This window comes from Neopsephotus bourkii, unplaced genomic scaffold, assembly GCF_033783945.1.
Source record: "Neopsephotus bourkii isolate Nb327-2 ecotype Australia unplaced genomic scaffold, CSIRO-AGI_Nbou_v1 NB_168, whole genome shotgun sequence".
Taxonomy (NCBI): domain Eukaryota; kingdom Metazoa; phylum Chordata; class Aves; order Psittaciformes; family Psittacidae; genus Neopsephotus; species Neopsephotus bourkii.
In genome coordinates this window covers 409,046-435,874 of record NW_026900684.1, presented here as the reverse complement: position 1 = coordinate 435,874, position 26,829 = coordinate 409,046, and the positions used below count along the sequence as shown (strand labels likewise).

At 43.4% G+C, this 26,829-nt stretch overlaps 2 protein-coding genes across 3 annotated transcripts; both read right to left on the bottom strand.

The window, feature by feature from the left end:
* Positions 1-818: 818 nt before the first annotated feature.
* Positions 819-11,812, bottom strand: TMEM165 (transmembrane protein 165). 2 transcript variants are annotated; one of them, XM_061370505.1, is made up of 6 exons: positions 11,484-11,810; positions 9,806-10,031; positions 7,118-7,293; positions 6,113-6,295; positions 3,306-3,411; positions 819-1,740 (listed from the first exon to the last, which is right to left on the bottom strand). In XM_061370505.1, exons 1-6 carry the CDS (start codon positions 11,649-11,651, stop codon positions 1,664-1,666), a joined length of 936 nt encoding a protein of 311 aa, XP_061226489.1. In that variant the 5' UTR covers positions 11,652-11,810; the 3' UTR covers positions 819-1,663. The 2 variants fall into 2 exon arrangements, with proteins under 2 accessions (XP_061226489.1, XP_061226479.1); XM_061370495.1 differs by having other exon boundaries at positions 1,658-2,436; positions 11,484-11,812.
* Positions 11,813-12,512: 700 nt separating this feature from the next.
* On the bottom strand, positions 12,513-20,080 carry SRD5A3 (steroid 5 alpha-reductase 3). The gene is given in 8 exon segments (XM_061370432.1): positions 12,513-13,879; positions 14,399-14,521; positions 15,894-16,088; positions 16,512-16,663; positions 19,440-19,681; positions 19,684-19,816; positions 19,818-19,855; positions 19,857-20,080. Coding segments are annotated over 8 exon segments (1,191 nt in total). The 5' UTR covers positions 19,905-20,080; the 3' UTR covers positions 12,513-13,619.
* Between the last annotated feature and the right edge of the window lie 6,749 nt (positions 20,081-26,829).

Sequence of the window (26,829 nt, the reverse complement as noted above, 5' to 3'; positions counted from 1 at the left end):
GCAGCCTTCAGAGTGTGAGAAATGAGGCATTAAGGGGTTCTTCCGGTGGATTAGGGACTGCTCAGTTTGTGAGCTGCAAAGGTCACATCTGTAATGCTCCGTATTACTTCAGCTTCAATGAAAGGCAGATTCATAGTGTTAGAAACCGTATCTTCTGTTTTAGAAGAGTGCTGCTGAGTGAACCTTGGGGAGTTATTTAGGCCGTTAGCTCAGAATCCACATCACTGAAGAGCAGAGAAAAGCATGGAACCATAGAATCACAGAGGGGTTTGGGCTGGAAGGGACCTTAAACCTCATCCAGTTCCAACCCCCTGCCATGGGCAGGGACACCTCACACTAGACCAAATTGCTCAAAGCCCCATCCAACCTGGCCTTGAAAGCTGCCAGGTTTGCGGCAGCCACAGCTTGCCTGGGCAACCTGTGCCAGGGCAACCTGTGCCAGGGCTTCACCACCCTCACAGTAAAGAATTTCTTCCCAATATCTAATCTAGATCTCCCCTCTGTCAGTTTAAAGCCATTCCCCCTTGTCCTGTAACTTCATGCTGTTGTCCCTCTCCAGATTTCCTGTAGGCTCCCTTCAGGCACAGGGAACAGCTCTAAGGTCTCCCTGGAGCCTTCTCTTCTCCAGGCTGAACAAGCCCAGCACTGTCAGTCTGTGTTTCTGCAACCCACACATCTTCAGTGCTTAACGTTTTCAGAACCTTTGTAACAGTGGTGTTTATCAGTATCCAAAATAAATACAGTACACTTTCCTCACTTGAAGGTAAACCTTTGTGGCAGGAATTACAGGAACCATCAAAAACAATACTGAAAATAGCTCAAAGAGAGACACTATATTTTATTAATACTCTTTTAGATTACATTTCTATTCCTAAAAAGAAAACCAGGAACACATCTAAGCCTAAGAATTCCATTATCATTCAGTCCTGGGAATGGAACATTGTTAAGCTGGACCATTTTATTACTTCTCATATACTTTAATATTTCAAAATAAAATACAAAAGTCAAATAATACTAACGCCAGACAGATTGCATATTGACCACGGTAGGTTGTTAATTACCACACTTCTATTTCCTGATAAAAATCCCTGATTAAGAAGTTTTCCCTCTGAAGTAAGGTTTATAAAATTCTCTGTTGGTGGCTCAGCCACTCAATGGTATCGGAACTGCTCCCAGGTTTCTTCCGGCTTATATGATCCAGCCTTGGTGCACCCAGGAAAGAGAGTCCTTGGAGGTGGGAGCCAGCAGCAGTTTGCTCCTTAACGCCTTCTGTTCAGCAACATGGAACAAGCCACAGCCTGTTTCAGGAAGCCTTAAGAATCAGTTCTTGAAGAAACAGGGAAGGTGGCTGGGTGCAACAGGGGAAACCTCAACACAGAGTAGATCCTCAGATCTCAGCTGTGCCAGGGCCAGCAAGCAAGAAAACCACACACATCCCACCGGGGGAGCAGGCACCACAGAATAAACAAACCAGACAACAAGCAGATCTCCTCTGCAGAAGCTGTCCATGAATGTGTCAGTCCCATGAATCATTCGCTATAAAAAGTTCAGTGTCTCATCTTCAGTGCTTGTTCAGCTACAATTCTGTACATTATATACAAAAATGCACAAGGATCACTGCTTGGTGCTTCCAATCCTTGTTCCTCTGCAGTGACGAAAAAGTTTAAAAACCAGAGTCTGGACTTATAAATAGTGCAGAAAATGCAAATGCTAAGAAGACAATGCCTCCTATGATTGTCACTGAAAAGAAACGCAAACCAAAAAGAGATTAGAAACTGAGAGTTAAACATCTTCCATGACACATTACAGATTTCTTTTCAATGCCAGACTCCCAAATAACCTTAGTTTAGAATTCATGCTGTAAATCATGGACATTGTTTTACGGCTCCGTGTCAGGATGCCCACATGCCACCCCACTGCCTAACTGCATCTACAAGAATATATTCTGGTCGTTGGAAGGAAACTTTGATTTATTCTTATTACTTTAGCTAGTATAAAATTGAGGTTGACACGTCCTGCTGAATATTTGGCTGTATGGGGGGAAATAAGATACAATATTCTCATGCTGAAGGAAGCCAGCAGGTAATGGTAACATACTAATGAGGGTGGTTTGTACAGTTCAGGTAACTATATTGAAAGAGACAGTATAAAATCTACTGTTTGCAATGGCCACGATCAGATAGAGGGTAGGACAGTATTCCAGAAAAGCCCCACTGTACACGTTCTCCTACTATTCTCTAAACAAACAGGCTAGGCAGCTCTTCTGTCTAACCTAACAAGGCTAGTCCTGTGGCCAAAGATCCACACTGAGCTTATTAGGAGCATATTAAATGATTGTGAGATTAGCATTTTGTCACCAATTTCCTTGGCAAACAGACACCACAGGATTCATGTTCCACTTTTTGTGGTGAAGTTGGCTTTTAACAACCTCTGCAACTGCAGAACAAATATTCACTATGAGCCTTTGTAGGAAGCAGCTTCACAGAATCTTTCCTGGGAGCAAGAAATCTCACCACATGACAGTATGGATAGCTGAAGCAAGCTGCAACCTAATCTAAGGGAAAACCACCCAAAATAACCTTACTGGTCATTCCTGTTACAGACAGCAGGTATGATAAAAAAACCCCAAGTATTTGTGCCACACAGAGTAGATTTTAAAGCTTTTTATATGGCTGGCATAACTTGTAACTACGCAGTTGTCTTGCTCACCTGAAGGTCTGCACTCAATTGTAACAATTTCACTGTTGAACAATAGGACGAGGCCTTGGGTGATATGGTTTAGTGTGAGGTGTCCCTGCCCATGGCAGGGGCGTTGGAACTAGATGATCTTAAAGTCCTTTCCAACCCTAACTATTCTATGATTCTATAATAAATACCAACTATCCAAAATACTGTATTTCCTTCCTCTGGTCTCCTGCAAGCCAGCTAATAGGGAAGCAAAACACGCTTCACCGGTGCCCATCTTTAAACCTGGAGCTACAATACTTAAATCAGAGTCAGTGAACTGTTACGCTCAATTAATTCTGGACCCCTCAGATGCACCCATCCTGTGCAGGCTCAGCCGTTACCTGGCAGGAGGGACAGGAGCCTTGGGGACAGTGCTGGGCACTCCCAGCAAGGGGAGCTCACTACGGGGCAGGGCACAGGGAGTCAGGATGGAATACACAGGCTCCAAAAAAAAGATAATGAAGTTTTGGGGTTTTCCAAAAGGTTTGAGAAACCCTGCTCCCAAGCACTTACAGTGAATCACACCACAGACACGACCAACATTAATGCACTGTTGACAGGAGTGAGCTTTCACTTACCAGTCCTAACCGATATTTTTTGTGCTATCATTCTCCCTCCGATAACTGCTAAACCAGTGCACAGGCAATGCCCCACTGTGCCTCCCACCGCCACGCCATAGGGGTCCTGAGGAAAAAACACAGGAGGGCAACATTAGCATAGCTGAAAACCCACTGGTCCTATGACAACCTCCTGCCATGAAGGAGCAACATCTAGGTTCCCTGGTTGCACAATGTCAAGTATGCAGGACTGACTCCCTGGTGTTTGCTCTGCTATCCATTGCTGCCTCAAAGACCAGCCACAGTGTACATCAGCTAGTGAGACAGACTTAAACCTAAACCTGACTAATACAGGAGCATATGGCATGTTTCAACCAAAAAGCATCTTCAAGTTAAATACAGATCCAGAAATCACTCTGCTGTACTGAAACAATTACGCAACCTCTGGAGGGAAGGTGGCAGCTGTTCAGAAACACAACATGCATCAGCTGGAAGAACACCAACCTCACTATAAAGGAAAATAAATCCATGAGCTGGAAATGAAAGCTTTCAAGCTTTCAGCAGCTAAAACATTCCATGTCCCATGTCCAGCTTCAGAGGCCTGTGTTCTAGTCTCTGTCCCCCTGTCCCGCTCATCCACAGAGGGAAGCAGAAAAGAATGTAAGTACAGAGGGTAATAAACTGTTTTCAAATTTACTGTCAGCAACAGCTTTCACATCACTGCACAGCAAGCAGCTACATGAAGAACCCTACTACGTGTAGAGTTTTCTCAGATCCACTTACAAATTACACATACATATTGAACAGCTTATAAAAGAGAAGACCTCAGCATCAGACATAGAAAAGAGTCTTTTAATAACTGACAGCAAAAGCAAGATAGAAGCATGACTTTCTGCTACACAAAGATGAATGAAAGGAAGCACCGTTGGGTCCCCTGTACATTTGTTAATGAGACCTTTAGCTCCAAGAGGGAAAAAAAAAAGAGCTGCTGCCATCACATGAGGAATGCATGAAATCTCTAACAGACAGGTTGGAAGCAGGGGTGTGCCAGCACAACACACCTGCCTCTAGGATCAGGGACAAAATTCCTGGAAATCCCCATTTCCTAACCCTCCCCCCCTTCCTTTTCAACTAACTGTACAGCCCCCTCAGCTAAGGGTGGATCTCACTCCATATCCCATATGCCCTGACAGGTAGCAAGCTCCAATAGTTTTCCCTTGGCATAATCTCCAGAAGCAGAAGTGTGCTCAGATCCAGCAGCTGAAGCAAAGCCAGTCTAGCAGGATGCTACTGAGCTTCCTTTTCTACATCCTTAAACAAAAGAACAAGTCTTATACACAGTAAACTAATAAGGTGTAAAATCAAGTTCTTCAGGACTGCTGTCAGGACTTGATTCATGGAGACAGATTTAACTCATTCCCTTGGTATATGCATTGAAACAACCAAATTATCACCCTTTTTTCTCCAAAGGAGCTACATTTTGTTTGTTGTGACAGGATAGAGACACTACTCCATGAGCAGTCACAGAGGTCTGGGTTTTTTTCTTTTCTCTAAGGAATATATGGTCACAGCTGACTTAACCACACTGCTCAAATATAATTTATTTCCTCATAAGCATTTCTGTAATGCTCCTGCTATGTGTCTGTGAAGTACTCATATAAGGATTTAGCTGAATATATTATGAAACAAGGGAATATAGAACAGTCCCACAGATAAAATGGAAAAAAGATCTGGACCATAATCATCCACTGATTTTGAAAGCCAAGATCAAGACATATCTTCAAGCCATTTTTTTGTAGTATTTGTTTTTATAGCATTTATATAAACACTTCACATGCTAAAGGCACAACATCCCACTCTTTAGTTGCAATGCTCGACACTTCACAAAGGACACCACAGAGTCTGGTGGATGCTCCCTAATGGAACACTCAGAAAGTGCAAACCGGAAGTTAAGAACCACCTGTGAAAAGATGGGCTTAACCAGTACATAAAATCTGGCCAGAGGCAATAACAATTCCTCATTTTCCAAGACGGCACGTAACTGACTGAACAATGAGATCACCCTCTCATCCTGTTGTTCCCTGCCTTGTTAGCACTGAACACCTCCCCTACACTGCGAAAGAGACTAGAGGTTCCTTCAGATTATAGCCTCCTTCATTACACAGTCCTGATTTATCCCTAGCAAAGGTCTGGAAGTACATTGAAAGAAGTGTGAGTCCTAGGGCAGCCATGCAAATTATCTTAATGCATGAAGGAGCCCAGGTAAGCTAATTATGTTTATTAAAAGGTTGACTATAAACCTTAATTTTCCTTAAATATACATTCCAATCATCATGCTGAATACAATTTCATTTACAGTATTATCTACTGCATGGCAGTTTATGGTTTATTTTAGTTCTATATACTGTACCATATTCACTTATATTTTTAAGATGAGGTATTTTTTGTCTAGCTTTAAGTTTGGTGGGATAAAGTTTTCTTTTGAAAGCTACTGTGTTAAAATGTACAACCACACAGACCAAAGAAACATCTGTTCTGTAACACCTCTCAACACTAACAAAAAGCAATTGTGTTCAGCTGCCTGATAGAAAACCAACTATTTCCAGAAATGTTTGTACAGTCCCTGTCACATAACAGTTTTAATACTATACAGAGCTTCAGTGCCTTTATTTTCAGGTCCTGGCACAGCTGTAACATTAAGTAAGGCACAGCAAGGCAGTAGGTGTGAAAATCTGATACCTCCTACCACAAGAGGATTTTGTCTCTCCCACTTCTCTGAGGACAACCCAAAGAGAGCAAAAAGAACAGCAGCATTCTGCAACACTCACCTCTCTGGCGGCCAACACTATGGTTGTTAATTGGGAACGATCACCCCATTCTGCTAAAAATGTTAAAGTAAAAGCTTGGACAAAGATTGGAGAAATAAAATGGAGCCACTTCTTCTGAGGTATAGTGGTGCCTGGCCCTGATTCAACATCTCCTGGCCCATTTAACAGTTTAGTTCGCTGAAGCTGTGGAAGGCAAGGGAAAAAAAAGCCAATCAATCAATCATAAGATTAGAAATATCATCTGAACAACATGAATGAAAAACAGTAAAGCTGCCCATTTAGTATCTGGACTGTTACTAGCCACTGACTACTGCATTATCAATATTAGACACCATTTAAAAAACTAGCTACATGTATGCACACACACGTGTGCACATATATATACTTATCACCTCTAACCTCCAGTTATTGTCTATCTTGTACTGCTTGTGCTTACACAGCAGTTTCAGTAGGAATAACACATTGTTTATAACCACAGATCTCCCCCTGTTGGGATCTCCCTCTTCCCAAGCAGTGGCTCTTACACTAGGATTTGGTAAAATCAGTGAAAACAAAAACCCCAAAACTCAAAAGAAATAAGATTAATACTCCACACTACCGCTTAGAAATGGGCCAGTGTATTTAGAAAGTTATTATAACAGAGACTTTGCTGCAACACTACAAATCTCAGCATTCATCTGCCTGCCCATAAAAAGAAGTGAAAGTAGAGGTAAGAGTAAACTGTTCATGCCCTCTCTGCTAATGCATCAAGGAATAAATAAAAACACCCACCCCACCCTATACAAAAAGTCTCTTTTCTCCTGAGAAGCCAGGCTTGCCATGGAACTGGAATCACCTGCTGAAACAGCCTCCAGGGCCCACTTCTGTCCCATTTACTACCCATTTTCTGTGTCAAATTATCAACTGCAGACACAGCTGAACACCCCAAACGTGACAGTGCCATTCTGCAGCTTCATGGCTATAACTGTTTCATCAGCCAGAATTCACAGAAAGCTTATGACTTACTTCCTCATCTTTCTTTTTAATTTCTGCTTGAACTTCCTCCAGCTCTTCCTGACCCTCATCTGGACTCATTTTCAAGCCCTCCCGAAGCATCCGAATGCCAAAAATTGCAAACAGTGCCGTTGAAACATAGTATGTGTACACACGAGGAATAACCGTGGTAGCATAGCCAAACAAAACTGAAAAGAAAACAAACGTGTCATTTAAAAAAATAAGCATAAGGCTCAAAATTGTTTTTCCCACATCTAAAAAATGCTTGCTAGCAAAGTCTGTAATTCAGATATCCACTGATAAATAAATACTGCATCTTTTGTTGGGTTTATATAAGTTTCTTCCCCTGCTCTAAGACTACAACACTTTAGAAACCCCAACCATTACTGGTCATGCCAGAGACTGAAGTCCATCAACATGCAAAAAAGCACACCAGGCAAAGTTGGTGTGCTGCTATTCCAAAGAGTCAGTCCCAGCAACATCATTCCCATCAAAGACTACCCAAGTCCTGCCTTCCTCCAAGCATGCCGTGAAACTATCATCTGTAAACATATTACATTAGTCATGGTGTATAGCAGTGTATACCAGTATACCATTTTCTTTATATGGCTACATGTTAGATAGCATCTCTTCGCAATCTTTTTATTTACCTGATAAACTTCGGGTAAGTTTTTCTACAAGCCTACTAGTCATATTCACAAGCCATGCAGCTGCATGAATCCACATCTGTCTTCTTTTGCCAAGTGGAAATACCTGCACGTTACTATTCCCATCTCTCCCATGCTCCCCATGAGCACACTTTGATCTTCTTTTAAGTTAAAAGCACTGATCCCACTCAAAGACCAAAAAGCTACCTCCATGGTTTACCTACTGTTATGGGTATTGAAGGTAATCAAACTAAGCCAAAACTAGTTCTCAAATAGGAAGAGAACAAAGTACTTACTTCTTCACAAAGTAAGACTAGTTACCATTTTTTTGGCAAAAAAGGCCTGCATAAGCAAGAAGAAATTAAAACTCCACACCTAACCTTCAAGGTTGCTTGGACCAGGCAGTCACAACTGTCTCTGTTTTATTCTACATGCAATTAGCTAAAAGGAAGCATATGATCTTAAGGTCCTTTCCAACCCTAACTATTCTATGATTCCATATTACCATGTGTGTTTTCTTGCATACATACTTAGAAAATGCGCTTAAGTTACTACATAATCTGAACATTAATTCACACAGCTACCACCAAAAGTAAGACTGTAAGACCAAAACTGATCGAGTTGTACTATTACAAACACAACACATACATATATGAATAACAGTATTAGTTGCACAGCTAAATAAACCAGGAGTTAAACTAAGCTTCTTTTTGAAGATTGAAAACACTAAAGTAAAGCAATGCAAATAAAAGATTTGTTTAGCATTACTTACATATATGAGCACAGACACAATTAAATAAGCAGAACAGCAAGGCAGCTTATTTTGACAAGCACAGCTTGAAAAAAAAACACCCCAAGTAGTGACTACTTGGAGTGAGTTTAAGTGAGGATATTTTCATGAAATCAGAGTGGGCAAACCCCCCCGGAATTTCCAAACACAGCTTGTACAAAACAAGGAGTCGGGAAGGGAAGGGGGGAAAAAGCTCCTTTCTGAGAAGGGAGAAATAGTTGGGCACATATAAACCAGAGGAAAAAGCAGAAAACAAAGCTTTATGAAAAAGCATCAAGAAAGATTTGACGAAAGTATAGAAAAAGGGAGAGCCATAACGGGCAGGAGGAAAAGAGATCACACAATTTACGAATAGCACATTGCCTGTGGTACTAAATAACTTTAATGAAGCAAGGAGTGCAGAAGTAGAAGAAGATTCAAAGACTTGCATTAAGTGAATAACAGAAGAAACTCATACAATGCTATCATTACACACAGTGCACATGGAAGCTGCTCCAAGACTGCAATAATTGCAGCAGTATATATAATGATAGCTACACACCCAAACACATTCACAGAAACACCTGCCAAGAAGCCTGAAGCCAGTTAACTGGCCATCTCCACAAACTCTACTTTAATTATTCAGACATCAGCACATACACAATAAAATTTATGCTGCATCTGATGTACCTGAAGGCTGCTCTATTTTATAATTACAGCTAGGTAAATACCCAGAGCTACAGGTTCCTCAAGTGCCACCTCATACCTCAGTTCCCCCCCAGTTCTTGGATCTGTCAGTACCACCCATCCCGAAGGATTGTGGCAGAATATCATCTTCCACCTAAGCAGCTCCCAGCACAAATCCAAGCAACTACATGTACAGGGATACAAGTCAGACGAGGGAAATTTGTCATCATATTAAGAATCTTTTGCCTGAGGAGGAAAACCAGAAGTCACTCCTACATTTCCTTTAGGCACACCAATTTAACAGGAGCTAAAAATTAACAGAAACCAGTGGCCCCAGAATCAAGGAAGTGCTTAAGCTCCCACTCCTATTCCTCTTTCTTACTCTCATACTGAGGTCTAGGGAGCACATACACCTCATTAGACGTAAGAGCCTAAATACTCAATCTGAGCCATGGTCTCCAGGAAAACCTTCACGCTCTCCTAAAACCAGGGAAGTGCATATACCTACTACCTTCACTTTAGCTTCAATTAAGATTTACTGATAAACATGTACCCAACACAGCTTAAGAGATGAAACAAAGAGAAAAGAGTGCTAACCTGATAAACATGTCATCAGTCCCAAGGCAAGCATAGCACCAGCCAGTACAGTCAAACGGTTGTACCGCATTGCCATGATGGCTGCAATGAAGAAGGTCTTATCCCCCAGTTCTGACACGATGATGACCGATATAGCAGCCACAAATGCATGAATAAAGCCCAAATTAGTCTTGTCAGGTGACTCTTCATTGACAATGTGAACGGGAGCAACCAGCGAGGACCCCTTCTGTAGGCGAGGGGGAAACAACAAAAAACCCACTAGTTAATTAATAGGCTGCAGCAGCCCATAAAGTTCAGAGCCTGGTATCTCTCCTGTCATACCACGCTGTGTAGTGTGACATTTTAAGTACACACCTCTCATGCAGCACTAATGATCATTAACTAGTTACTGGCTGCAACCTACCTCAAATTGCTATTTAGGCACTTTGCAAGCAGAGCAGGTCGTGCACTGCTGATTAAAACAGTACTTCACCATGCACACTATTACCAGGAGAACCACTATTACAACAAAACATGGGGAAAGCTGCTTTAGTTCAGTTCTAATATTGCTGTCTTCAGAACTCCTGGCTGTTTATTACCTTAACCAAACAAGCAGTTTTCAGGTATAAGTACTGAGAATTAAACTCTTCAAACTAAAACTGGGTGACAATGGTTAACTTAAGAGAAATACAAAGTACTTTCAAAACCTGTTAGAGTCACTTTCTTCCCTCACACAATCTTGCATCTCAGCCACGTTAAAATTTTGTGAAGGTTTTCATTAGTTTTTTTGTTTGGTTGGTTGGTTGGTTTGGGTTTTTTTTTACATACTCTATGCTCATAGAAAACCAGCTTTAAGACTTCCAGTGGTCAAACCAGACTGGCGCACTCCCCATGTCACTTACTAAAGTGTTTACTTTTACAGAGGCTAAGGTATCTACCATCAAAAGCAAGACTCAGAACAAGGAAGTTGGTGTTCCCATGTTTGCCCAGAGATGGCTAAGCCAGCTTCGTTCAGCACGGCTACCAGCAGAGACAGATTACAACGTGTTTTAACATGGTAACTTCCCAGCGTTCCGCGTCTTAAGAGTTTTTGGGTTGGGTAGTCAAGTTTCCATGCTCTATGTAATAGAGAGCAGCTTCCCAGAGTTCCTTCACCTTTAGCAGTGATGTAAATTTGGGGGTTTGATATTTAAAACTTGACATGCCCTACATGCCAGATCAAGCCATATGTTAGTGATTTTTCCACCCCCCTACGTGTTCACCAGACACCAGAATGTCCTAACCAAAACCACCATTTAAAAAGTTTTAACGTCAAGAAATTAGTCTTAAATATTCAGGAAAAGCTGGCAGGTTTTGAGTCACATCACAGCTTGTTTTCACCTGCTCCTGTGAGGAAGACCTGTAAAGGTCGGTTCCCCTCCTCCTCCTCCTCCCCAGCATGCAAGCAAGCAAGGCACAAAATACCTATCTGGTGAAAACAACACTAGCCCATTTTTCGTATCGGACCTAAATTCCCTCTTTTTGTGCTAAAGGGCGGGAAAGCAGGAGTCCCATGGCCTTCCACAGGGGAAGCGCCCTGCAGCCCGGGCCCGCCCCGCCTGCTGTGCTGCCGCGGGGGCTGACCTGACGGCCCGGGGCCCGGCTGAAGGTGGGGGCGTCCCGCGGGCGGCCGGCACGGCCCGGCCCGTCCCCGCCTCACCTCAACTCGCGGCTCGGCTCCCTGCGCCGCCGGCGGTGGCGGCGGCTCCTTCTTCCTGCCAGGCTCTTCCTCCGGAGCGGCGCGCAGCCCTGCCGGGGTCAGGAGCAGCAGAGCTGCCGCCAACAGCAGCGCCGCGGCCCGTGGGAGCGGGGTCGGCGGCGAGGCCATGGCTGCCGAGCGCGGCGGCGCGGTGGGGGTCGAGGGAACACACGCACCGCACGAGGCCCCTTTAAAGGCGCCGCGTCATCACCCTGCCCGCAACGTCCCGACCGCGCGGCCCCGCAACCGTCCCCCAACCGCTTCCTGCAACGGCCCGGCCCGGAGGGGCGGGACCCTGCGCGCCAATTGGCTGCGGCAGCCGCTGAAGGACGCCCCGCCCTCCGGCCCGCCCGAGAGGGCGGACGACCGCCGCCTGTGACGGCCCCCTGTGGGCCCGGGGCCGCTGAGGTGATACAGACCACCACCGTGTTAGCTTCTGTCCCCTGCGCTGGCTCTCGGCGCCAGGAGGGGCCGGGCAGGACGGCTGTGCCGCTTTCCCGGACTATTCCAGGCGCGCGTCCTTCTCTCCGTTTGGAGTTGCCTGCAGGCAGGAAAGCGCGCTGAGAGACGGGAACCAGAACGGATGCGTAAGAAGGGAAAATTGCCGCACAGAAATGGCCTGAGCTCACCCAGGTGTCTAAAAGCCCCTGTACAAAGCAATGCTTTGGGTGTCTGTGAGCCTGATGCTCTCTCTCCCCGGGGCAAGGCCAGGACCATGATCCCCAGGATGCAACTGACTGTCCAGTAAACGGGATGAAGAACGCCAGTAGAACAGATGATTGGAGGCAGGCGAATTGCTAAAAATAAATCCCAATACGGAAAGAAGAGCTCCCCAGACAGGGCTGTTTATGCTGCGTGGTGAATTTAAGCTATGGAGTTGATGGAGAGAGGGGCACAGGAGCCAAGAGAGGCCCAGCATTCTGTGAAAAGTAACTGCTCATGTTTTGTAAATACACCACTCAATTTTGCAAAACTACACAGAACAGAATGTGTAATAAACTGGTTTAATTAAATAACTCATTTGATATACTTTAGTATATAAAAATTCTTCTCATATACAAAATTATACACTCATGTAAGTAGAAAACCTGCTGAAACAACAGCATCCATATGCTACATCATGCAAACAGATTCAGTATCATGAAAAGCACTGAAATATTCAGTGATTAACTCCAAAGAAACCCTGCGCTGAACAACAACATGTCCCCAGTAAAGAACTTCTTTGCACCACTTGTCAAGTACTGGTTTCTGTGTGTTCTTTGCTTCAGCAGTTCATTACATCTGCTCTCACAGGCTGTTTAAAAACCAGTGAAGTCGTGGGTATGGTAATCCTGCATGACTGCGCCCTCTAACATACTAGGGATTCCAATAACCCACTAAAAGGATAACAACCATAACCAGGAACCTTACTTCTCTGCAAATTCTCTTCTACTGTCTCTCTAAAGAGCACCTTCCATGATTTTTCCAGTTTAGGAATAAACAGGTTTTCACCAATGAACGAAAACACTTCAGTGCAGAAGACAGAACACAGAGAATGGGTCTGTTTACCTCCACTGCTTAGCATGAGTCATTCCTCCACTGCAGCTTTCTCCACCGGTTTCTGTGCTTGCAGTTATAAAGCAGTGGCTGGTTTTAATTATCAACAGGGAAGCACAGAAAGAGACACAATTTGCCTCCCTCTGAAGTGATTCAGAAGAAGAGATTAGGAAAACATATGCTTAAATACTAGGCAAGACATGAAATACAGTAGTTCACATTATTCCCTGCACCCTTCTTTCACAACAGTTTTCACATATATGTATTTGGGCTTCCTGCACAATGGCAAGTGTTTTACGCATAAGAGATAACTATAAAACTGAAAAGAGTCAATTAGCATTTCTCGAGTTTAAAATAAGGTCCTTGGTAATTTCATTTTAGTTCTTTTGATAAGCAGAGACCTTACATTTCCCCACCCAAAACTGGTAACGTGGATGAGATTTTAAGCTAGAACTAGAGAAAATGTGCAGTTTTACCTTGGCTTTAGCAAGCCATACATCTCTTATTTCCTTAAAGGAAACATTTCCCAGTTTGTACTAAAGACACTTGAGAAGAAATCATCTAGAAAACAAACGGTATAAATGCTTTTCGATGCTTTGGGTAGGAGCTAAAGTTTTTCTGATAGAACTCGTGACACAAAACCGCAGCCAGTGCCTGGTTAAAAAGAACATACATCACTACACACCACCACGTCACATTGTGAAGTCCAAGCGTGATGGCCATAGATACATATATAAGGACCTCTGCAAAATAGTGAGGGCAAGAAACTCTCTCAAACCAGTCTCCAAAAGGTACACTGTGGTCCAGACTTACAATCTTTCCTGCAAGCAAACAGAAAGTAGTGGAGAAAAACATGCATTAAAGAAACCTTTCTCTTCTACTCATAATTACAGAACAACATGCTTATTAAAGTTATCATCACCATCCACCTCCATCTGATCTGGCAGCTTTGTGCTTCCTAATGAAATAAGATGCCACCTCTGGCTGTTTGCACAGAGTAAGGAAACCTATTTTTAGCTCACATGGAGACAGAATTGAGGTCCTCGAGGAACAGCACAAGTCCTAAGCATTAGCATGTGTCTGCCCTTAAGAGTACTAGAGCTAGACCTTCATTTTGAGTTCTACAGAACTATATACACTGACACACCCAACCCTCATTCAGCCATCTGATCTCTTTTCCAAATAGCCTCGTTTGATCTACTGAAAGTTTTCTAGAGAACACCACACTACAGGAACTGAGAAATACTCATGCTGTAAGGTACTAGAAGCTGTAGAAGCCTACTGAAACAAGCAGGGGAAAATGACCTAAGTAAATGATTGGCAGAAATGAAACATCTTACCCGATTTACTTTTTCTAAGATTAGCTAGAATCACAAGGCATCTGTGTTGGTGAAGAGAGGCCCAAATATACATTGTAACTCCTATGATGTGATACCAGCAGATCTGCGCAGAAAATTCTTTTCCTGAAAAAGAGATTTCAATAATATCTGGCCAGGAAATACCTTCCCAAGCATCATCCCCAAACATTGCTGATATTTTTTAAATGTTACAGCCTTACAAAATTCTAGTAGTGGGCCTCTAATCCCTTGAAAGATGCTTATAATCCTGCATCATTTAAATGCTCGGCTGGCAGTTAATTTCCTTTAACCGCTCTATACCAAAAATATCTTGGTTTTAATCCAGTGGCTTAAGGTACAGCACAACATACAACTGGGGCAGTGGGGGAACATTTCACTGGGGAAAATATTTGTACATGTGAGGCACATAACTGATAGTGTAAGACCTCAATATTCAACACTGTAATTCATATGACCCTAATTAAAGATGTTGCCATGGCTCAGGTCAACATGTAAGCACTCGGCTGTTTGTCTTGTTCACCATGAGATGTATACATAGATACACCTACGCACCATGCATGCACACAGAGAGAGTAACCATTTATGCCTTAAAAAAAAAGTTAACTGCATTAAGGATGATTCCCAATGTACAAGCCAATGCATCATCTCTAAGAATCCACAAGATGTGAAAAGTGTAAGACAGGTCCAGAAAGAAAAAGGCTTTATCTACACAAAGGAGATCTGAAGGTTCTTTAAATAAAATGACTGGATTAAACTAGAGCTGATGTGGTTGAAGTGATTAAAAGTTTCACTGAAGTTACATACCTGGTAGTGACCACCTAAGAAAAATTAGTCATAAAAGTGCTACAACCAGCTTGTGGTTCCTCCATGCAGGGGAACAGCAGCTCAATTGTGAGAGTCAGTGGAATGTTTTGGCAGAAACGAGTAATGTAATTCAAATTTCTGTTGTATTACTGGAGACATTACAGTACTGAGAGAAAGAAAAGCCTGACTGATGCAAGGCAGAGCAGTGGCGAGTTCTCAGTGGAATACAAAGGATGTGGCCAAGACGGCCTTGCAGACTCACCTTTTAGGAAAGCTTACAGCAAAAATCAAACCCCACTTTGAGACCTGAAGTTCTGTAGTGACATTTGAGAACTGGTTCCTATTACTGTCCTTCATAAAAAAGATGTATCTCAATGCAAAACTGATTTGATCCTGAAATGTAATGATCCTGAAAGTACTCACCTGAGATATCTTTCAGGAAACAACTGTGATGGTTAGCATGCAAGTGTGTGTCAGTGTCTCTGTGTGTAATGCTGGTTGATTTATGTGATACATTGTAATGTAGTTACTTTGAACTATGCCAGTAAGTATTTCTACATGTCATCAGTTAACACACTTCTTCACACAAGCAGCCCTCAACAAAACCATTTGTCACAGTGGAAACAAATGGGAGCAAAACTACATATTTGGTAATAATTAAGCAGGCACTTACCATTCCTGATATTAGTAGGCACTTGACATAGCACAGTCGAGCCAATGGCAATGTAGTAAGCAAGTCCAAAGCAATACTGCACAATATGAATGACACCATCAGAAAACACACTGGTCCAGAGGCATTCTGCAAGTCTTCGACAGCTGTGCAGCCAAAGAAGCAGGAGAACCATGAACACAGAGAAGTGCTGGGTATCTGCTTGCAGATAAAAAATAGCACCTTTGAGACAGATAGGAACAATTTAAACCTGAGAGTGGTTCAAAAAGGCTATTTTTTTTCCCTCCCCACAGCAAAATTTTCCCCTCTTTTTAAATTAACTGAGCACTGGAGAAAAAAAATCTGTACATGTGAAGCACTCCTGAGCACAGCAAGATTACTTCTAGAAGGTGCTAATGGCCCTTTCTGCTAAAAGGACTCCTGAAACCCATCATGTCCATAAACTAGAATGAGTTCTACCTTGAATAATGACAAAGGGACTTGGTATTCCAGGAAAGTCACTTGGTCACTTGGAGCCTAGCTTAAAAACAGCTCATGAAGTAGCACTTGAAGAATACACAAGGATGGTAGTGCAGCTTTCTCATATTTATACAGCTGCATCATAATAGCTAGAATACTTGCCCGTGTCTTCACTCTGAGAATCTCTGCCAAGTGCATGGTGCATATGCTGAATCCATGATGGGAGCGACCCTCCAAGGAACTCAACTTGGAAAAGCCAAATCAGCAGAAAGCCGTTCCAGAGCACAGAAACCACATAAAAGTGAGTAAACCACCTGCAGGAACAAAAAGGGTCTTCAATAATGTTCTCATTGTTCCTCAGTTGGAAATGTAGCTGCAGGACATGCTTGCCTGATGGTCCACACATTAGTAAACAGAGAACTTGGGATGCCAGTGGTATCAACCAGGAATAACCCTAACACCTTCTCCCAGCAAAATGCTGTCTGGAATAACCTCTAACTTAGCTTACCTTACTAACCAAAGCCATACTAAAGAGGAGAAAGTGTAAACCACACATTGCAAAGATGTTCCTCAGTACTTACAACTAATCATGATGTGCACAACTTTTTCTTCATTATTTACACCACTGAAAGAACATCCAGATGAATTTTCTGGGCATTCCAGGCTGTTGTGCCTAGCAACACTCCTACTTTGCTCCTTTCCAGTGGAAGCATTACATGATGTGTTAAACTTCTTAAGTGACACAGACAGAAAAAGGCACCCAGAAGTAATTGCTCAGCTGTACAAAAAAAAACCCTTATCCTTGTGCAAATTAAAGTTCTGCAACAATCATGTAGAAAAAATGAAGAGACCACTCATACCAGTGGATGATTACAAGGCAAGACCATGTTTTTTTAAGAAAAAGAATGCCCCAACCCCATAATGCACTTATGAAAGTGCATTATGCATTACTGAAATGGAAGACCTTACAGTCAAGACAGGTAACTGGATGAAGTTAAACAGCATATGACATCCTGCTCAAACTAGGTGATCCTTTTGCTTTTAAAACTAAATGTCCTTCTCACTATGAATAAAAATCAGAATATGTGCCACAAGAAGATGCCGATGGCCTTGTCTTGACAACTATTGGTACAAAACTATGATATGAATGTACAGCAAGAGAATGCAATATTTTTTTCTGAAATACGCAAACTGTTCTTTTGAGGGAGTGTAAGGGTAAAACACTCTTGCTTGGTGAAACCAAATACAGTGACCACCTCCCAAAGCAGCTCAGGTATCTCTCAACAGCAATACTGAGACCAAGTCAGAACCAACAAGGTAGAGAGCATCCCTGCATGCTCCAGAGTGCCTTGCTCATCAGCAGTTGGTAGCTCCTTCAAGACGATCACTTCTCCTCCTTGGTTCCTCCTCCTACCAAGCAGGGACCGCAACATTTGCTCTGCTGATTTGCAAGAGCAGAAGTAAAATTTAGCCCCTCTCCCTCATTTTCTGCTTAGAAGATAAACAGAACTTGTATACTGATAAAAACTCATCGCTGCCTCAAAGTTTCAAGCCCCTTCCCTGCTGTCCTGTTACTCAGTAGACTTCTGTCTCATCACTCACTGGAGAAATTTCTCCACATGAGCTGCTTTTTGCTACCAGCACACAAAGAGCCCTGCCATCTTAGCAGAGACAGGCCCTGTGACCTTTCGCAATCCCAACTACACTGGCAATGTATCTGACATACAGAGCAATCCAGCACCCCAGTAAGTATATGTATCATCCCCTAAGGAGAGGAATGTTCACTGTCTTCCAAACCAACACAACATCTGACAAGATGGAATGGCAAAGTTAAAACAAGCCCAGGCCAGTGAAAACACAATGCTTGTTTGGAAACAAGATGCAGACGAATGGAAACAGAAAATGCCTCAATGGTTATCTTCGGGATTATCTCAGCTAGCAGGGCTGCGGGTTCTCTACTCAAGTAACATAACTCCTTTGTAGATGTTGACAGCTCAAGACCAGTTCCCTGAAAAAGCACATTCTTCAGACACCATCTTCCCTTCGAAGGGGTGATGGGGAACTCCTGTTCAAGACCAGTCAACTCAAATGAGAATCTACCTTAAGAATGTGGCACTTCACAGTATGCTGCAATTAAGACTAAACCTTTACGAACCCTTATTTTTACTGAGGTTATTGCAGAACTTAAACACATCTCTTGTAGTTTCTGTAACTGACACCTACTAACCAAGATTCTGCATTACAACCTTTCCATGAATAACATGCTGTGTCACAAATTTCCCCTCCTCCCCCCATTTGATCTGAAAGCTATGTACATCAAATGTGTCAGTGATAACAAGATTGTTACATTAGGATCGATCAGATCTTCTGGTTAAGTAGTGTCATAAATCCTGTCCTGCTGGCCTTGCAAGATCCTGTTGTGCCTACGTTCAAGTCAAATGCTAGTTCTAGCCATGAATTTCTGCTGATCAAGAATGATTAAATCCCAGTAACGTTTAAAAAGCTGGAAACTGTTTGGGTTTGTTTTCCACCCACATCTTTGCCGTCTTTCATCCTATTAAGAGATGTGTCTGGATAACACAGCAGTTCTTTTGCCTTATCACTCAGGGTCCAGATCATTATGTTAACACACTATTATTAGTATCCTAAGTCATGTTTTAAAAAGAAACCTTGAAGGGAGAAGATGATGACCGAGAATAGGTTTAAGACAGTAAACCTGCAGTGTACTTCCACAGTTACACTCAGGAATCCATGTTCCCAGGTTCCAGACCAGAGTCTTGCAGCAAGGTTTGTTTTGCATATAATGCATGAGACTGGGATTCAGGGGATTAGGCTTTTGTTCCAGTTTGGAATTTATGGACTCTGTATAATCCAGCCTCTATATAAATCCAGAGTAACACTTCTGCAAAATAAATGAGCCCAGAGGCAACTCTGTAAAAGCACACGTTGCTATTTATATTCTATGTTTTCAGCGGAATTACATGAAATGCACACCGAGTTACTTCCATGCTGCTGGTGCACAGGGCACGCAGCAGCCAAGGCACAAATGGCGGCCGGGGGCCGGCGGCCGACAGCTGCCCCTCACCTCACCTCTTGGGCACCTGGAGGAGGCGCAGCCAGGCCGGGCGCTGCCCGTAGCCGCCCTTCGTCTTGCCGTAGCGAATGAGATCCTGGAAGAGGCCAGACGCGCCGCCGCCGCCGGTCAGCCAAGCTGGGGCCCGCCGCAGCACCACCAGCGCCGCCAGGAAGAGGGCAGCCAGTAAGGTCCAGGCAGCGCCCAGCACCGCCGGCATGGCCTCAGACCCGGTCACGGCCCCGCTCCGCTCCGCTCCGCCCACCGCTGCGGAGGGAGGCCGGGGCCTGGCGGCGGGGGCGCCTCTGCTTCCTCTTGCTCACGCGGGAAGCGCATCCCGCCAGCCGGGGGCGGTGAGGGCCTGGGGATCGAACGGGCCTGGAGTGAGGGAGCGGTGGTGTGTCCGTGCAGCTGCCGCCCAGCGCAGTAGCGCGGGGGAGCTGTGTGAATGACATTACCGTGTGCGTTTGCGCTGTCTCCATCACAGCTTTTCGGTTAGATTCAGAGGCGGGCAGAAAGCTGCCGCAGGTTTAACAGCGCTGCGGAGGGACAAACGTACGAGTTAGGCCTGTCTGGTAACGCGGTAACAACTTCCCCGCGCCTGCCTGTAATCTCACCGAGTTCCCGCTTCAAGACTTCTCTCAGTTGCACGCTGTCAGTCAGTCACATCCTTCATGTTACATGTATTTGGGTCCCGTATTCAGAATTTTAATGATACTACAGGTTTTGTCACTAAAAGAAAAGAAAGCCTTTCTTTGCTTCTCTTTTGCCCTGAGAAACCAAGAAGCCAAACTGGCTTGGCACTCGAGGGAGACGGTTCCCTCTTGACTCCATGTGGGTCAACCCTTCCCCTCCTAAGAGAAACCCCAGTGTTACTTGGCGGACATTCAGCTGTTGTCTGACCAGATATTAATGAGTCGCTTATCTGATTCGCTGCCTCCAAGAAGATACTGAAAGGTTTTTTCAAGCTTTTCGCACAATATAAAAGAAAAGCAATGTTATTTTGGCATGTATGACAGTTACTCCATGCTGTCAGTGGATCCTGCAGAGCAGCACGTGCTCATCTGAAGCACTCATGGTATCAATAACATTGCTTTGGGAAAAAATCATTGGAGTTCACATTCTCAGCTAAAGCATGTGTTGGTAGCTTTCCTGTTATATCTGCATAACGAGTTACAATAAATATTTTCAAGTCAATGTCATTTATGTCAAGGTTTGGAGCTCGGTTGAATTCTCTTGTCAGTTCAGTGTAGCTGAATCCTAACTCTGGTTCAGGTATTTAATGGGTAATTGATTTGGGTAATTAGTAGGAGATGAAAACACCAGGCAGGTGGGTGGACATTGAGGAATGGGAGGGAGGAACAGGAGATGTGTGGGTGATCCTACAGCTGGTGAGGGCAGGGGAAGGAAAGCATGCCTGGGTGGAGGTGTGTTGCCATCACTACTCCCCAGCCTTGCACCCAGCGCTCTGCCATGGCCCTGCCCTTGTCCAGGGGAGCATGCAGGCAGGTGCTCATTTCTGTGTCCCACACACACACATTTGAAAGTGGTGCTGCAGTAACTGGTCTGGGCAGAGCAGCCTGTGAGTAAGCAGGGAGCAGCCACGTCTGCTTTGGTGGCATGGGAGCCCCCTGCGACAGTGCACGTGTCCCAGCAGCAATGTGCTTCAGCAGGTCTGGACTGGAGGCACCATGTCCTCTTGTGCTGCACATTCCCTACAGCCAGAGGTTGTCCACTCTTCTAGTGTGTCTCTCTGAATTACAGATGTACCTCTTTCTTTTCAGCCTCACATCCCCTCTGAAGCGTGAAGGAGATGTGTTGCAGCCTTGTCTCTGCAGGCTGGTCTTTTCATGGCTTTCACAAGAGAAGATAAGACAAGGGGGAGCAACAGTCTGGCTCATAAGGAGGATCCTTCCTTGGCCTGAACAGCAGACTTTTAAAGCTTAAAATAACTTTCCTCAGTAATTTTAGTGGCCAGGCATGTTTATGGCATGGCCCTGCAGCACACTGAGCAGGTGCTTGGCTTCCATTGCACCCAAGTTACATTTTTCTGTGCAATTTGAGCTTTGGGGTTGTTTGTAAAGTGAAGGGTAAGGAATGTGGCTGTTACAGTGCTAATGAGACAGTGGAGACCAGAGGGCCTACAGGCATGCTGCTAGGGGATGGAGCTGATGAATGGCAGCAGGACAGTTAACTGCATCCATAGATGTGCAGTGCATCGTGCTGTGTTCACCTTCAGTGACAGTACCCAATTTTTTGGCACTTTGTCCATCTCCTAAATTTAACTAACCCATAGCTCATAAGTACAGCTCTCATGGAGGTTAGCGAACTAGCAAATATTTAGTAAACACTCTTCCATCAATTAACCTTTACTTAAAGAAAATTAACCTTTATTTTAGGAATAGAGAACAGGTGTGGGTCTGTAGCACATGGCAGGATCGAGCTACTAATTCTATGCTGCACCCTGTGGAGCCAGGCAAAGAGGGATTTAGAAGGCTGCAGCCAAGACTTGGTTTGAACTCTACCAGAATATATAGGTGGGAATGAAGAGGAATTAGTGTCTGAGGAAGACTACAGCTGTAACAGACAGAGCAGGCACCTTTTAATATCTTATTCCTTGGCTTCAGCACTGCTGCCATGTAGGGTTTCTTTCGGGGCAAGTAAGAGCCACAGCATGAATACCATGCCTGCACACCAACCCATGGCAGCGTTCATTGTATGGCTGTGTAAAGATGAAGAAAGCACTGTGGGCCACAATGTTTTGATTAATACTTGCCCAAAAATTACTCCAATCTACAAGAGAGCTGCAGACCCATCAGCAACACTCTCCCAAGCTCCATAGTGTCCCTGTAAGTTATCACCTCTGTAGTTAGCACAGTGAGCCATAAGTTGTAGGTGGCAGATTTAATGCTGAGGGAAAGATGGTGACTATGCACCAATCATTTCCTTACTTGTGGATGGTGGTTCTTTTCTGGTTATATTGCATATCAGTTTTAAGTTACACTGGCAGATGTTAGACTTCAGGTGGATGATTCAGAAAAACTGTTGATCAGCAGAGGGTGTGAAGTTGCTTGACAGAGGCTTGCTTGGCTGCATAGTTGGTGCTTCCTGGACCCCCAAGGCACCATGCCCCTACCAGCTGGCTCCAGCAGTGCAAGGAAGAAGGACCCAACCTCTAGATGTGGTCGGTTTGTCGTCTTTCCTCAAAGTTCAGATAATGGGAGGAAGAAGGGAAAGAATACAGCTGTGAGGCTGGGAAATGAAGGGGAGAGGATTCACCCATTGGTTGTGTTAAATATACCTTCTGTATTTATATTTGCAAGTATACTAAGGAGAAGATGTAAGTTGAAAGCTCCTACTTCTCGTAATTGTGCATAATTTTTTGCACAGCCGTAAAAGCCCTCTGGGATCTTTTTCCCCAGAGCTGTACATCTGTGGCACGTTACATCCCCATGTGCGGTAATGATCTTCCTGCTTTCTAGGCGAATAGTTCCCTCTAGGTGGCACCAGCACCCTTCGGTTCCCCCGGAGCCCGCCCACCCTGCGCTGGGCTCCGGCTGCCCGAGCATCCTTTTTGAGCATCCTCCCACCAGCAAACCCTGCGGGGCTCTCACCTCAGTCCCTCCTGGCGTTAGCTATTTGTAGTAGTTGATATACGCATAGCATTTGTAGGCTTTGTCATTTGGCAACTGCAAACGTTTATGAGCTGTTGAGCTCAGTTGTCCTTCCTGGTGAAGATAATCCTGATCGAAAGAGAATCTGAAGGGATCCAGAATAAAAATGGGTATAAATTATTTACAATCCTGAATCTAGAGCTGGTTTGGTGAATATTATGCAAAGAGATTTTCACTGAGAAAAAGAACCTTCACTTTTTCACAAAGGCCTGGTCCATGCAAAGGAGTTATCTGTAAAATATAACTGCTTTGTATTCCTGCCTGTTAAAGGAGACCTACCCAGCTGCTGTGAGACATCACTCACACCAAAACTTGTTCACCAAGGAGAATGGAGAGACAGCCTGAAAAGATGTTCTGCAAAAGCTGGGAAGGAAGGTCAGGGCTTGCCTGAACCATATAGAGAACGCTGGAGACAGCAGACAAGAGGTCAGATCTGTTTATGACAATGCTGGACTTGTGCAGGCCACTATGTCCACACCAGACTGTAATGTCTGGTAGCATTTTGTGAAATACCTGTGGGGGTGGGAGAACAAAGGTCTGCTTTGGAGATTTCCAACTCAGACCATCATATTGTTCTAAAGAATTTGTCTGCATAAGGGGCAAAAATCAGCATCATTTAGTGGCCAGCCCACAGCAGATTTCACTGCAACTCTGGACTTAATAGATTTAACCACTGATTTTATGTAGTGATTTTGGTTTGGTTTTTTTTATTTATAAGGGAGAGTAGGGAATTATTCAGTTAGTTAGATACATTTTGCTGGTTGCTTTTTTTCAGACTTTTTTGCCAATGAAGATTTCAATCTGCTAACGGAGCCCAAAATGTCTACAGGCGGGTTTCTTGGTAATCTCTGTGAGACAGGATTCAATGTGAATTTAGCACAAGAGCAACCTTGAAAGTACAAATAGAGGCCATGGTCCTTCAGACCTTTATGAACATGCTTAAAGCCAGTATGGTTGAGGATCCTAAGATCTACTCGGTTGTGGGGCATGATAATGTATGTTAATAAGTTGGTTGGTACCAGCAGGTCTAGAAACTTTAATTATTAAGACATTACCTGATTCAGATAATTAGCATAATGGACTAAAGTCACACACTTCTGTGATTTGTGGGACAACAAACCAAGAAAGCCAACAGATTGCTACATTTTGAAGTTTAAAATACTAGCCTCTTCTCTACTGGGTTTAATCACTGGAAGATTATACTGAGATACTGGGGCCAAGAAAACATAAATCACAGAGTACAGAAAAAGAGCACTTAGAGATTTGAGAAACTTGCACTGAAATGCACTTCCCACCATTCAAGGATCACTACATACCCTTGACTTTTAAATTAGAAAATGTGAGTGTTTTCAGTAGCTGATGGAAAGCAGGAATTACTCTCTGATAAGATGAGAGCTCCTGTATAGGTTTGGTGCAGTGCTCCTGGGGTAAACAGTTATGGTTGCATAGCTCTTAAAGCATAATTCATACACATGAATTTCTAGACTTCAAAGTATTACTTCTACCTCTACTAGAGCCATGATGCTAAGACACATGATTTATTCTCAATTCAGTTATGTTATTTGCTGCATTTTCACTGATCACAGCTAGGAAGTATCTTGCTGACATAGTTGACTTGGAATCTGAGACATTTTGGAGTTTCACCCTGAAGAATAAAAGCAGCTTTATTGCAGCTTGCATGATTTGGTATTGATAGTGGGCTGGTCACATGCTATGAAGGCTAAATCTGAGAAAGTTGTTGTTTGCTATATGGACCTGCATTTGGATCTAAAAAACACATATCATTATCTAAGGAAGCTCATAATTACCACCTGAATTATTTTGATTTGCAGAATAGCTTAATAAAAAATGAATACACCTTAAGATTATATGTAAGTTATAGTTAAAATGAGAGCAGGGAAGATGACTTAAAGTTCTCAGGGATGAATCATTAATGCCCTTTGTCAAAGGGCACTGGTCCATGATACAACCCCAGGGTTTGGCAGGAGCAGAATTTAGACCCTTAATAGTAGCAAATAATTGTCTGACTCTGTACCAAAATCCTCAAAGGGCATACTCACCTGTCTCCATTTCTCCAAATCACTTCTGTATATTGTTTTATATTATTTTAGAAATATGCTAGGGCATATTTGCTTGCAAAATGATCAGGGTGTTCCTGGAATAGACAGTCTGTATTCAAGCATGAGTTCAAAAGGAAAGACTTCTCCCTGAGGTTCCTATTGAAACTTTCAGACATACAAGAGTTGAGAGTTCAGGGGCACTGATTGCCTGCCAGAGGAGAAAGACCAGTGCTGATAACAGCCATGGAGGGCATTTAGTTTTAACAGAGCTATCAGCTGAAGAGGGAAAGTTCTAAGTAAACTTGGCAGGCACTGAGAAAGGCAATATCAACATTTATAGCTCACAATTGGGAAGGGTGAAAATTTCCTCAAGGAAACAAAGACTGTTTGTATGCCACTTTATGCACTCCACGGAAGTAGATGGCATTAGTGGCCTTTTCATATGCCCTCTGTGAACAAAAAATATTTTCATGTTGATACCTGTTTCATGAGAATCAGCTGGAAAACAGAAGGGAGTTTAGGACATAGCTGCTGTTCTCTGGGGCAAGTTGTTCCAGGAGGATAAAAGTGGCTTCAAAACTATCTGAAGAGAAATACTTTGTCTAAACCATTTCTGTGGACCATTCTGTGTCTCCATTTTGAGGTTCCTTTTCGTTCAGAGGACCAGCCTGAAAGCATGACCTATGTGTGGCTGAACTCCCAGGCAGCCAAGCTGTAACATGTATGGGCACGGCCAGCAGCTTACTTGACTTACACAGCCTGGAGAAGGTCTACAGTGACTTTCGTAAGGAGCCTATATATGGTTCATAGAAGTCGCGGAGAACATAGTTCAGGCAATTGCTCTTCTGTTATTCATTAGCTAAGGGAGTCATTCATAACAGCAAGGACTGAAAACTACCTTATTTCCTAAAATGTGTTGTAGAATAATCTTAGCTATGAATTAGCTCTTTATTATGTAGAACTTGTGTTCTAATTATGAGATTTCACCTGCCATGGAGAGAAAAAAAATAGAAAATCCTCAAGTTTTGGTGTTCCTAGAGAAAGGAAGGTTCAAGATGTGACCACAAATCTCAAATACCCATATGGCCCCATTTGGAAAGAAGACAATACCAATTTTCTATTGCAGTGTTGTGAACATAGAGAATTCTGAGTGCAACAGAGTTTGTTTCAGATACACAGTCTATATGTGGAATCCCGTACCAAGATATTTATCATGGGCTATGAGTAGCAAAATCACCTTCTCAACTGGGCATCATCTAAAGTGGATACCCCCCCTTGGTATGGGAAGCTAAGTAAAGTATCTGTGTTCCAGAGATACTGACTGCTTCAAGAAGGCAAATGCTAGGTTTGAAAATGCCAGGCTTTTGCCCTCTCCCAGAATGCAGATGTGTTTTTTTTTCCATATGTTGTCAATGTTCTGCTGAGTTGTACCAAATATGAAGACATAGGCTTAATTCACGTATCTGCTCATACGTGTGATGAGTGATCCTGCCTTGGGAAAGATATAGCAGCTTAACGAACCCTTACTGTCCATGACCTGTGACTGGAAAGAAATTCAAGTTTTCAACTACTAAGTACAATTAACAGCTGTAGAAACAGCTGTAGAAAATCATTTGTGTTGCTAAACTTAAACATGTCACAGGGGAAATGAAAGCTGTTTATGAATATTCATT